The following is a 14,195-nucleotide window of genomic DNA, read 5'->3' on the forward strand; positions in this document are numbered from 1 at the left end:
CCCCCACACTTTGAGGTATTTGTAGGATGACTTCTTTCCCTTCCACAACTCATAAGGAGTAACGTCCTTACCTTTGCGTGAGATTTTGTTTAGGATGTAGTTGGCTGTCAAAACAGCTTCCCCCCACATGATCTGGGGCATCCCCGAACTAATCAGTAACGCATTCATAATCTCTTTGAGAGTTCGATTCTTGCGTTCTGCAACACCATTAGATTGTGGTGAGTATGGAGCAGTCGTTTGATGAATTATACCACTTACGTTGCATAAGTCCTCAAACGGGGCTATGTAGTCACCTCCTCTATCACTTCGAATCATTTTGATTTTACATCCAAGTTGATTCTCGACTTCGTTCTTATAATTTTTGAACACTTCTATTTCTTCGTCTTTACTTCTTAAAAGATAGACATAACAATATCTTGTGCAATCATCTATGAATGTGATAAAGTATTTTTTACCACCTCTCGTTTGCACCAATTTTAAGTCACATACGTTCGCGTGAATTAATTCAAGGGGTTTTGTGTTCCGTTCAACCGAATGAAACGGCAACTTAGTCATTTTTGCCTCAAGACAAGTTTCACATTTGTTTTGAGTTTTTACTTCATTTGCCTTTAGTAAATTTAAACTTGCTAATCTTTTAATGGCATTTGGATTTACATGTCCCAATCTATTGTGTCACAAGTTAGAACACTCAGTCAAGTAAGAAGAAGTAGATGCATTCTTATTATTAGCCAATGGCTTAGGGACATGGCGTGTAGCTACACTAAGCTTGAAAAGTCCGTTGGTTACAAAACCTTTTCCGAGTGACTTTCCAAACTTGTACAAAGAAAACATATCCGATTCGAATACAAGTTTAAACCTCTTATTCACTAGTATTGATCCCGACACTAGGTTCTTGTGGATGTCCGGGACGTACAACACATCCTTCAAAGTGATGGTGACGCCGGACGTCATGATGAGAATCACGTCCCCAATGCCGAGGACTTGAGACGAGGCTTGATTCCCCATATTGATTTTTCTCCATTTAACAGCGGTGTAGGAGGCGAACTTGCACTTATCGGCACAGACGTGAGCAGTAGCTCAGTGTCGATATACCAGCCACATTTGTTATCAACAAGGTTGACTTCTTCCGTGACCACAGCAACAAGGTCACTTTCATCCTAGTCCTTGAACTCTTTTTCAACAACGTGGGCAGCCGGCTTCTTCTTCAGCTTGCGGCAGTCTTTGGAAAAGTGGCCAGGTTTGCCACAGTTGTAGCAGTTACCTTCAACCTTCCTCGCAGGCTGCTTCCTCTTGCCCTTGTCCTTTGCAGTTGGACGGGAGCGTTTGCTGGAAGGACCGCCCCGCTCCAATAGATTGGCCTTTGCAACAGGTGGGCCATGGCCCTTAGCCAAATCATCACATTTGCGCACGTATGACTCGATGCGCAGTTTCACGATCAAGTCTTCAAGATTCATCTCCTTTCGCTTGTGCTTAAGGTAGCTCTTGAAGTCCTTCCAGCCGGGCGGAAGTTTTTCAATGACCGTGCCCGCCGTGAAAGCTTCAAGCAGGGCCATTCCCTCGGCGGCGAGGTCGTGGATGATCAGCTGGAACTTTTGTACTTGGTCCATGATTGGTCGGGAATCGACCATTTTGTAGTCCAAGTACTTGGCTATTACAAATTTCTTAGTGCCCACATCATCACTACGATAATTCTTATCTAGCATTTCCCACACTTGTTTTGATGTGGGAATAGTACAATACACGTTGTAGAGACTATCATCTAATGCACTTAAAATAAAGTTTTTACAAAGATAGTCTCCTTTGCGCCAAGCATCATACTCGACGTACATCTCAACACGTGCCTCGTCCTCACTTGGCGAGGTTGGCTCGTTCTCCTTGAGGAAGTTCACGACGCCCAACGTTGTTAGGTAGAACAACATTTTCTGTACCTATCTCTTGAAATCCGTTCCGTGAACTTCGATGGCTTCTCGGCGGGTGGCATCATCCTTGGTGTCATTGGTGCCGAGTTTGTCCCATGAAAAGGACCAAGTCCGTTGCCCCCGTAGGAGGTAACAATTGGTTGGGGCACAGTATCCCCCATAGTTGCGTGGAGCATGGAGGCCCCTGCATTCGTGCCGACCCCGATGGATCCAGTACCCGTGCCGACCCCGAAGGATCCAGCACCCGTGCCGACCCTGAAGGATCCAATACCCGTGCCGACCCCGAAGGATCCAGCACCCGTGTTGCCCCCGGAGGAGCTAGCACTCATGTTGACCCCGAAGGATCTAACACTCGACCCAATGAATGATCCAATGGAACCACTGAAAGTGGAACCGACCGATCCACTCGAGGTGAATCCGGAAACCGTCCCAAAGGGGTTGTCAAACACCCAAGGGGTTTCTGAGGAAGAAGTTGAAAATCCAGGAGTCGAAATCATCTGACGGGTGCAACGGGGGACACAGTGGATGGAACGGTGGCAGCGGCTGTTGGCGGGCCAGTCGACATCTCCAAGCAAATGTGTTGATTAGGTTCAGTTGGTGTGTGTAAACTCCTTTAGTAGCAAGAATATCTCGTCTTGCGAATGTTGAAAATATTTTGAGATACAAACTTGTCGGGCAAAAATTACATAGTAAAAACAAAGAGAATTACAAGGAAACAACTGAAAAGAAATTACACGGAAAAACTTGTGGAAAGAGGTAGGCGAGTCGAGGAGTCCTCTTTCCGCAAGACGAGATACGCCCCGGTAGTGCTCTCGGTTTGGCGTGTCGTCCCCAAAGATAAAACGGCTTCGTCTAAAGTAGCAGCACCGCTAGCAGCAGAGCTCCGGCGAACGGGAGTAAGGCGGGGGCAGAGCTTCGACGGGAAGATTATGTAGAGAGAGAGAGCGTGTATGCAAGAATGCTTGAGTTTGTTATATATAGAATGCAATGGATGCATGCCTATTTATAGGCCAAGTCCACCCGCAGGGGTTGCTGGAGTCAACAGACGTAATGTCCGTCATCAAGGCTATTGACCGTAACCGCCGGGGGTTACTGACTGGTGCACTAGTCGTCGGGAGTTGAAGAGACACAATGCATCTGGACACACTACACGACGGGATACGCCATGGACCGTCGGGGTCCATCGGGGACCTTTTGTCTCCCGTTATGCGTCGGGGTTCAACGGGGACCTTTTGTCTAAAAAGAACAAGCGGGGCTTGAACCACGCTCAACGACCAGCTCCAAAGAACAGTCCAAAGACCACCCAATTGCCAAGGCACAAGGCACAAGGCGCCAGCGTCCGGGCGGCGGCGCGCGCGTGTGGGCTCTTTCGCCCATCTTATTCCACGATAATTATCACAGATAATAATTCATCTTATTAAATACTTCATCAAAGAAGTTTATCATCCCCGATGTGGGATAATTAACACTTAGTTAATTAATCCCTTAGTTTTTCTCATAGGCCATTTCTAGCTTTATTGTGACTAACTTTAATATATTATTTCTCACTCACCGGGAATCGGATTTGAGAAAATGAATATGATACGGTCATCTACTCGGAACGTAGATCGAAGCAATTGCATTTAATTTCACAAAATTAAATGTCTTGTAACATTTATTATTAGTCAAAGTCGTTTGACCAAGCACGATTCCAACAGTACGTAATACATGAATGATCAGTACAACGTTTATAATAATATACTATCTCTGTCCCATTGAAGATGATTCACTTTCCTTTTTGATTTGTCCCAACCAAGATGACTTATTACTAAAAATGGAAGCACTTCTTTCTCTATTTTATTCTCTCTCTTATTTTATTCTCTCCACTCTACACATAAAATAAAGTTGTATAAATTCTCGTGCCGCCCAAGGAAAGAGTCATCTTCCTTGGGACGGAGGGAGTAGTGTACTACTATAAGATTGGGACTTTTTAACCTACCACTCAGTTTTGTTTTATTACCCCAACCTACCGGTCTCGCAATTCATAAAGTATTACACTACTATTTCGTCAGTTAACATATCAAAATATGAAGCCCAATTATTATGGGTGGGCGTCGGTCTCAAGATAAATAAAAAAGCTGTCACAGTTTTTAAGTGATTTCAGGTCAATTTACGAGTGCTTCCAAGGTGTGTAGTTATCCTAATGACAGTAATATCTGAAGTAAAAAATCTCAAATTTGAATTTATCATAAATTAGCTTTAGGGCCAGGAAAATATAATTTGGCTTAATTATTTTAAATAGTAAATTGGTTGATAAGTATAAATCTTGAATTAATTCTAAACTTATTCTTCGAAATATATTATGCATATTAATATATTTATTTGTCTCATGACATCATATTTGTCATTAGTTAGTCTTAAGATGTTTATTAAAATATATATAACTTTTTTTTAACCGGCTACTTTATTATTTAATGAATTTAAATAAAAACATTCACATCGATTTTTCTATATTTTATTATTTTTAATAGTAACAAAATTGGTTAGTAAATACTCTCATTCCGTGATAGTTAAGTTGTTTCATTTTCTGGACTCATTTTGGAAAGATAATAGTAAAGTGGGAGAGACAAATTTATGGGGTTTAGGCCATTAGGCCATCCACTACGCTGTCTCTATACCGTCCCTTAACTACTATTTGACCACTATTTGAGAGCTCAACTGTCATTTTTTCCTCCATCCCTTAACTAAGGGACGGAACCTGCAACGCTCCGTCCCTTAACCATCCCTTATTCCGTCCCTTAATTACTATTCATTCAATTTCATTTTTTATTTTTTTTTCCAACCCAATTTAATTTAAACAAACACAATTCATTAAAATTAAAACAACATTACAACTTAAACTTAAAAAAAAAAGAAAAAAAGACATAATTAAAATTCTAAAAAAATAAAATGACATAATTTAATCTTCTCCGACAAAGTTTTCCCAAATGTGCTCAATTAGATCATCTTGGAGTTGGGTGTGGGCGCCAGAGTCGCGTGTCCTTGCCCGAATAGCCAACCGTTCTTGTATAGACGGATGCGCTCCACTTTGCGGCGGACTACTTGCGGTTGAGCTTCCGGGGGATTCAGGGTCGAACCAATATCCCGCATCGGGTCCTTCGTCTCGGACAATCATGTTGTGCAAGATTATGCACGTATACATGATGTCGACCATGCTCTCCATGAACCAGGAACGAGCCGGGGCTTTGATGATGTTGAAGCGCGCTTGGAGAACCCCGAACGCCCTCTCCACATCCTTGCGCGCAACTTCCTGCTTCTGCGCAAAAAGAGCCTGCTTTGGGTTCGCACGCCTGCTGCACGTCTTCACGAAGGTCGGCCACTTCGGGTAGATGCCGTCGGTGAGATAGTACCCCATTTTATACAGCCGGTTGTTGGCGACGAAGTTGATGGCCGGCGCTTTACCATCCAAAACTTCGGTAAAGAGGTCGGACCGGTGGAGCACGTTTACGTCGTTGTTCGAGCCAGGGACCCCGAAGTACGCTTGCCAGATCCAAAGCCGGTAGTCGGCAACGGCCTCGAGTACAACGGTTGGGTGGGTGCCTTTGTGGCCGCTCGTGTAGGACCCCCTCCAAGCCACCGGGCGATTCTTCCATTGCCAGTGCATGCAATCGACACTGCCAAGCATCTCGGGGAATCCGTGCACTTGTTCGTGCAGGTTGAGGAGGAACTGACAATCGTCCGTGCTTGGCCTCCAGAGAAATTCGTCACTGAAGGCTGCCCGGACGCCTCTACAGAAGTTGAGCAAGCACATGCGCCTAGTGGTGTCTCCGATGTGGAGGTATTCGTCGAATATGTCGGCCGTTTGTCCAGTCGCAAGCTGACGGATGGCTGCAGTACATTTCTGCAGCGTCGTGTGGCTGGGACGGCCGACTGCGTCGAACCCTTCTCGGAAGAACTCTTCCCGGGCTGCCAAAGTATTCGCTATGTGGAGAAATAGCAGTTTACTCATGCGGAAACGGCGACGGAAGTAGGTATCTCCCCAAATCGGGTTATCGCAGAAGTAGTCGCGTACTAACCGTGCGGCGGCTTCCTCCCGGTTCCGATTGATGTCCTTCCGGGAGCGTCGTGGGGGTGGCGCGGATTCCTCCGCCTCTCGTCGTCGATCTTCTTCAAGTGATTGTTCCATTAATTGACGCATTTTCTCAAAAGGATCCATTTGTTTGAGTTGATTTAAGATGGAAATTGGAGTGATAGAGAGGATTTGAGAGGAATAGATGTGTGTTTGTGTTTGAAATGAGTATACCGTTTGAAAATTAAATCTTTTTTATTAAAATTCAATTTTTTTTAAAAAAAAAAACGAATGATTGCGTCATCCGTGACGACGCCCACTCGAGGGCCAGCGAGTGGGCGTCACGAGAGCATCGGGCGCGCGACACGTCTCCCGGGCGCGTGGCGGGACGGCGCGTCCCGTGTCTCGCGTCTACGGGCTACGGGATGAGACGGGCGCGGGCTCGGGACGGGATGATCGTTGCAACGGGTCCCGCGGAGGACCAGTCCCTCCGGGACGAAATGCGAGCCCGGCGCGGGACGCGTAGTGGATGGTCTTAACACTAGTGGCATAAAAACCCCCTATAATTTTGCTCATCACCATTTTTACTTGTCAAGTCAACATTTTTATCTTCAAAATCTACCTGAAATAGCGCTACAAATATCAGCCCTAACTTATTTCATCACCATTTTTACTTTTTTTTTTGTTATCAAATAAAGTAAAATAGCAAAATAACATGGATTTAAGAACACAATATTAAAATCTTAGTGATATTTAAATGCCAAAAAAAGTACAACGAGAAATAAACCAGGAAGAGATATGTGGTTGGAGTGAATGGGTGAATGAAATGAGACGAGAAGTGGGGTATTTATAGTGCAAAAAATAGGAATAAATTTTTTAAAAAATATTCAAGGACGGATTCCGTTGGCAGAATGTCATGCAATGAAGTGCCAATCGGCACGTCCTAGCCGATCGTCACGCCCTATCCCAAGGGCGGGCACCTCAGTGGTTTTATCATCCAACTCTCGGCAATAGCGCTGATAAACCCGCCGATCGCTTAGGGCAACTATTTCGGCGCTATTACGAATGCCCTTAAAAAAGAATACAAATGTCCTTCATGGATTAGAGGGCATTTAGGTCAAAAAATATTTTTAAAAATTGAACAATAACAAAAATGTAATTACATTAAAGTCCAGGGATCCACGAAGATATTTAAATGTCTAAGGACATCAAATGTGCAAACAACAAAGTTTAGAGATCATTTTCGTAGTTCACTCTAGGGCTAACTAAATATACCGAAATACCGCACTTATTGTACTAAAAAATACCGAATTTGCGGTAGACCGTAAGTTGCGGTACGGTATGATACTGTACCGATAGATTTCGGTACGGTAAAGGTATAGATTTTCCTATACCGCGGTATACCGCAATATACCGCATTTACGATATTTGCTAAAAATTCGATATATATGTCGTATTTAAAATTTATATAAAAAATAGTTGATATGTTAAAATCCCTAACCCTACTTTCATATTTTAGTTCAACCGCTGCAACCCCAAACACACACACTCAGAGATGAAAATCAAGTCCACTGTATAGATTTGATTGTGGTGTAGTTTTAATCTTTTGGACATTATTTAAATAGGTGAAATTTTATTTTAAATATTTGGCTATAATAGAATTTTTTTGGTATGAAACACAAGTATTATGGTATGTCATACCTTATTTTGGTATACCGTACTCGCTATGCCATACCTTATTTCGGTATAACATATACATCATAGACAGTATGATAACGGTATCGGAAATAATCATACCGAATTTTTGGTGTACCGCAATGCGGTATAGCGAAAAATTCGGTAAGGTATAGGTATGACATTCTTGGTGCGAATACCGTACCGTGCCACCCCTAGTTCACTCTTAAATTTAATTATGCTTTAACTTAAAAATGTGATTTCTCTTTTAATATTTAAGATGATATTAAATGAATTCATTGAAATTCCAAATCCAAAATTAATTCATATTGATTCAAATAAAAATTTAAACAGTTCAATACTTGAAAAAATTAATAATTCAACACGTAAAATTATTACAATTTAATACCTAAAAATTGAAATTAAGACACAACAATATTTACTTTATTCATTATTCAAAACCTAAAAGTTGAATACTCCAATACCTTACAATTTAAAAAATTCAATATCTAAAGAAATTCAAAACCTAAAAAAATCAACAATTCAGTACCTAAACACAAAAAAATACAAACCAACAATTAATATCCAAAAAACAACAATATTCAAAGCGAACAAACCAACCAATTAGTAACAAAAAATAAAATATGCTCATACACTTTTATAGTTTAATAGACAAAATAATCATCTTATCATTATCCAATTAAATTCTAATTTAGGGACCTAAAGTTCACTCAAACTAAAACAATACTCCCACAAAGCATGGGGATTTTGAGATATAAGCTGTTTTATTCGGAAATGAGGTGGTTGATTTCCTTCGCTCTCTTAGGCCTTGTCTCGATCTGCTGTGATGGAGTTTGGGCTGTGGGAACTGAGTCGCTCACTCGGGAGCTATTGGAATCGGCGAGGGATGCGGAGTTCTTCGCGTGGTTGAAATCGGTTAGGCGGAGACTCCACGAGTATCCGGAACTCGCATTTCAAGAGAACCGAACGAGTCAACTCATTCGAACTGAGCTCGACTCGCTAGGTATTCGCTATGAGTGGCCTTTCGCTGAAACCGGCGTCGTCGCCACTATTGGCTCCGGTGCTAGCCCCTGCTTCGCTCTTAGAGCTGACATGGACGCCCTTCCTATTCAGGTCTCTTTCTAATTAGACATTTGGCGAAACTTGTATTGATAAATTCAAAGAATTCGTTGATTGATTTGTTTTTGATCATTTGGTCATTGCTCGTTCTCAACATCAAAATTTAAACTAAGCAGTGAGCAGAGTGTTGGAAACTCCGTTAACTTGTTGAATTGGAAACCTAATCGGAAATAAATTGGTTTCATGCTTCCAATAGCTGTGAAATGTGCAACCCTTGCAAATTTAGGCGTATGATATTGATTCACAATCTCTACGAATAGGAATTAGTGGAATGGGAGCACAAGAGCAAAATTGATGGCAAAATGCACGCCTGTGGTCACGATGCTCATGTCACAATGTTGCTCGGAGCAGCTAAATTGTTGCAGATAAACCACCGTAAATTGAAGGTAAATTAATGTTATTGGCATTGTTGTGTTTTTTGTTTCAGGTTGGTTTTAATTTGGGAAAATTTGTATGTGGGAAAGGGCACCATTAAACTTGTTTTTCAACCTGGGGAAGAAGGTCATGCTGGTGCCTACCATATGATAGAGCAAGGAGCTTTAGACGGAGTCGAAGCCATTTTTGGCTTACACGTTGATCCTAGTTTGCCAACTGGTGCTGTCAGCTCCAAACCTGGTCCGATGCTTGCTGGCTCAGGCCGGTTTTCTGTTGTCATTCGTGGGAAAGGTGGGCATGCAGCAAGTCCCCATAACGCTAGAGATCCGATTCTTGCTCTTTCTATGGTGGTTCTTGCACTCCAACATATTGTTTCGCGGGAGACTGATCCTCTTGAGCCAAGAGTAATGCCTCTTTGGCCTTTGCTAAGCATTTTGAAGCATACTTGCTGTGTGAAATCTGTAATGCAGTGCTGTAACTGTGATTTAGGTAGTCTCGATTGGATATGTACGAGGCGGCTCAGCAATTAATGTTATACCCGAGACCATTGAGTTTGGTGGAACTTTCCGGTTCTTAGATCCTAAAAGCCATTCGTACCTTAAGCAAAGGATTAAAGAGGTATTTTCTCTTGAGATATAAAGTGAGCAAGAGAGATTTTGGTAGATTCGGGCTTATAATGGTGTACCCGGTTCTTGTGACTAACAGGTGATAGAAGCTCAAGCAGCAGTCCATCAATGTAGTGCTGTGGTTGATTTCATGGAGGAGAAGCTGATACCGTACCCTGCAACCATCAATGATCCTGTTATGTACGAGCATGCTAAAAGGGTGGGAGAGAGCTTGCTCGGGGAGCACGGTGTGCAGCTCAAACCGATGATAATGGGAGCCGAGGACTTCAGCTTCTACGCAGAGAAGATACCTGCAGCATTCTTCATGATTGGAGTGAGAAACGAAAGCATGCAGTCAATCAAAGGCTTGCACTCGCCCCACTTCATATTAGACGAGGGTGCTCTCTCTCTGGGTGCGTCTCTTCATGCTGCAGTTGCTATGGCATACTTGGATGACCATGCTCGGACTCGTTAGGTGTGCAGTCGTTTTCAGCTGAAGGAATAGTCAGGACTGAATAACACTAGTTGTTTAAGTGTTTGGGGTAAATGTTCAAGTGTGTGATTTATACGTTTTTGCAATTTAAGGACGTTGGATTTGCGTTTTAACATATATGATTCAAACATATGTAGTTACGTGTTACTTATAAACAGTTCCTGTTCTGTGTAATGTGAATAGACTATTGAAATGAAATTTGATGAAATGTGCCAACAGAAGGTGGAAAATAGGTAACTGAAAAATGAGTTTTTACAGTAACCTCACCTTTATAAATGAATTTTTTCACCTTTATATAGGTAGGGGTTGATTAAAACAAAAAGTAGAATATGAGAATATTACATTCAGGTCTTGGGTAGTGTTAAAGTGTAAATAGCACCTAATTAGTTACCATTAGATTTTAAAATAAATGGACAAGATTTAAGCTATTGGATATTAATGTATATAGCACACAAAATATCAACAAAGGGATAGAAGTAGAATCATCAATCTATTTAAATATAGAAATTTTTGTAGATGTCGTGATGTCAACATAATATATTAAAAAATCAACATTGTCATATTATAGTTGATATATTGATATTAAAGTCCTTATTAAAATATACTACTAAAACTCAGATAAAAGTTATCCAATTTCATTCTCCGATCATCATCCGAATAGATGCAATTAGAATTTTATTTAAATTCATATAAATTATTTTTAATTAGATATAGTTTAGTGGAAAAATAATTTAAATCGAGAATGTTATCTGAATTTAATGTTAGGTGGAGTTTTAGTTAATTTTAAACTACCATCTACTATACTATAATAATAACATTGTTACCCTTTTTAATTGATTTAAGAATTTTAAAATTTAAAATATACTCTTAATACACTTGTTATTATTTTAACACTAGATTTCCGAATCTTAAAAATTATTTTTAGTTATTATTTGGGACCTAGTTATTTCTTGAATACATCCCTAGTATAATCTGAATACATTTGCCCTAAATTTAACTAAAAAACACACACACACAAAATAGTTGCCTTGATCATTCGAATTTAGAATCTGCTAACATTCAATAATGAATGGATTCGTTAATCTTCATAATCCATCCTGGCTAATTTTCTGGCAGCTTGACCTACACAAGGTAAATAGTTTGATTATTGATAGTTTGATACATATACCCCATCATGTGATTTATGCATGAATCTGGTCTGTCTATACATGGACTGATGGACATATATGGAAATTAGTTATTGAGCTCATGTATCCTTAATAGGGCCTCTGAGAGCCCGATTGGTGGCCAATGAAAAAAAATTAGGCGAAGCCCATCTTCCAAATCTCTCCCTAAGAGCATCCACAATGGCGGCTAGCAGACCGGCTAGCCGATTCCCGGCGCTGACCGGTCCGCTGGCCGAACCATTGCAGGCGGCGAGCGGCAAATCGGTGAGTGCAAGCTGATTTTCGGGCGCTGGCCGATGCGCTCGCCGATCGGCTGGCCACCATTGCAGGCTCCCGATCGGCGAGCGATCGGCTAGGCTATGGCTAGGCTATTGCTTGTCCAGTTGCTTGTCCAGTTGCTTGTCCTGATGATGTGGCAGAAGGAGTTTTTAGTCCTGCTGATGTGACAGGAGGAGTTTGTCGCTAGGCTATTGCTGGGCTATGCCTGAACTATTTCTATTGGAGATGCTCTAAAAGCCAAGACTAATTTTACACGTATACACAACTCGTCACTCCAAGCTTCAGGAGTTTAGAGCATCCACAATAAGAATAGCTTAGCATAGCCCAGCCATAGCCTAGCCACAAACTTCTCCTGCCACATCATCAGCACTAAAAATCCTCCTGCCACATCATCAAAACAAGCAAATAGCCCAGCAATAGCCCAGCAATAGCCTAGCCACATCACTCAAAATTATATAAAACAAATAATTAACAATCACACAAAATACGGAATTAAATTTACGACACAGATACGAGAAAATTCAATTATATTATTAAAATTAAAAAAGTACATTAATTAAAAAAAATTACATTAATTTTAAAAAAAAGGTACATTAAAAAAATTACAAAATAAAGAAGGTACATTAAAAAAAATTACATAATTAAAAAAAACTAACGCCGTGCAGTCCTCCGCGCCCACAACTCTTCAATTAAATCCTTTTGTAGTCGAATATGAGCATTCACTTGGCACATGTCGGCATGTGCTTGGAGGCGGCCGGCTTCATCGTGAGGTACCCCGCTTCGTACATTGGGGGCGGCCACGCCGTGGCTTGGACCTGCTTCATTATCGTCGTTCGCCCAACTAGTCAGTTGTACACCTTCATCTTCGACAATCATGTTGTGCATGATAATACATGTGTACATTATATCGGCAATGCAGTCGACATGCCACAAACGCGTTGGACCCCTAATTGCCGCCCATCGAGACTGGAGCACACCAAATGCGCGCTCCACGTCCTTACGCGCCGACTCCTGCCGTTCCGCAAAGTAGGCCTTCCTCTTATCGGATGCGCATCTGATCGTCTTGACAAAGACGAGCCACCTAAGGTATATCCATCCGCCAAGTAGTAGCCCATATCATGCCGTTTGCCGTTGGCGACAAAACTGATGGCCGGACCGACGCCCTGGCATTGCTCGTTGAAAAGGGGCGACGAGTTGAGGACGTTGAGGTCGTAGTTCGACCCGGCTACACCAAAATATGCATGCCAAATCCACAGCCGATAATCAGTTATGGCCTTGAGGATCATTTCGCGTTGTTGCTCTTGTACAAAAATTAAGATAGAGAGAATACTCGTTTTAACAAGCGGTGCAAATGAAAATGACGCGCAAATCGCGTATATATAGTGTTTCGAAAATTAAATAAAAAAAATCCGCTCGCCGATCGATCGCCGATCCGAAGCCTGCAATGGCGGCCAGCGCATCGGCGAGCGCATCGGCCAGCGCTCGCTGATTTTTTCGCCGAAATTCGGCTAGCCGGTTACAATAGTTCGGCGAGCGGACCGGCTAGCGCCGGGGATCGGCTTGCCGGTCCGCTCGCCCCCATTGTGGATGCTCTTAGGAATTCAATTTCCTTAATGTTCAGTCACCGCACAACCTTGAATGCTTCAATTTTGCCCAAAGGTGCGTAATTTAGTTTTTTTTTTCATATGATTGTAAACGGTGAAGTCCGATTTTTTCTTGTATATTTGGGTTTTGCATGAACTTTTTTTTTGGTATTAGCGTTTTTTGCTTGGTAATGAGATTGTTATATATTGTGGTTTTAGCAGCAATTTAGCTGATTGTTCCATTTGATGGCTTTTCCTTTATGTAATCACACTTTAGGGTAGTTCTAAAGATTTAATTTTTCTTGAAATTTATAGTTATGTGTGTAGAAATTTGTTATAATCCTGAAAAGGATCAGGATTTGGGTCTTGATAACATTTTGCAATTTTAACAAAGAGTGTCCGTGTACGGCTCTGTAATGTGTTACTATTACTTACTAGAATTGTTATGTTGCTTGCATTTTTGTTCAACTTTATTTTGTTCTTCAGTTCTGATACAATTAATTATCTGGATTTGGATATTTTCCTCACCGGTAAAAGATTCCGTCTTTAGTTGGCAGCACTTTTCATGACATATTAGTAATTTTGATTGCCCAAGATTGTTCATTCTCTTTAGTGCCTCAAAGGCCATAGAATCTTGTCTGTATCTTTCCTCTTCGATAAACATGGTATGCTTGTTATTTGGTTCGTTATTGGTAGGTTTTGTTATTGGAGTGTATTATGTTTTCTTGTGATTATGTTTTGAATTGATTAGTAATGAAGATGTAGTTTCGCTATGCATTTTCCTAGTTATGCTTATGTTTGTTGCTTCAACAAAGGAATGCTTGCTGTTGAAATTGAGGAGAATGGTTTTTTAATTGCTTTCTGGAGATAACTTGCTGTAATGTAAGGTATTTCAAAGCAGTGATCTCGACTA

At 41.4% G+C, this 14,195-nt stretch overlaps 1 protein-coding gene across 1 annotated transcript; it reads left to right on the top strand.

The window, feature by feature from the left end:
• Nucleotides 1-8,311: 8,311 nt before the first annotated feature.
• On the top strand, nucleotides 8,312-10,409 carry LOC121798613 (IAA-amino acid hydrolase ILR1-like 3). Its single transcript, XM_042197693.1, has 5 exons — nucleotides 8,312-8,775; nucleotides 9,042-9,167; nucleotides 9,246-9,560; nucleotides 9,646-9,774; nucleotides 9,862-10,409. The coding sequence occupies exons 1-5, from the start codon at nucleotides 8,401-8,403 to the stop codon at nucleotides 10,234-10,236; spliced, it is 1,320 nt and encodes a 439-aa protein (XP_042053627.1). The 5' UTR covers nucleotides 8,312-8,400; the 3' UTR covers nucleotides 10,237-10,409.
• The last annotated feature ends 3,786 nt before the right edge of the window (nucleotides 10,410-14,195 follow it).

This window comes from Salvia splendens, chromosome 1 (assembly GCF_004379255.2).
Source record: "Salvia splendens isolate huo1 chromosome 1, SspV2, whole genome shotgun sequence".
Classification (NCBI taxonomy): domain Eukaryota; kingdom Viridiplantae; phylum Streptophyta; class Magnoliopsida; order Lamiales; family Lamiaceae; genus Salvia; species Salvia splendens.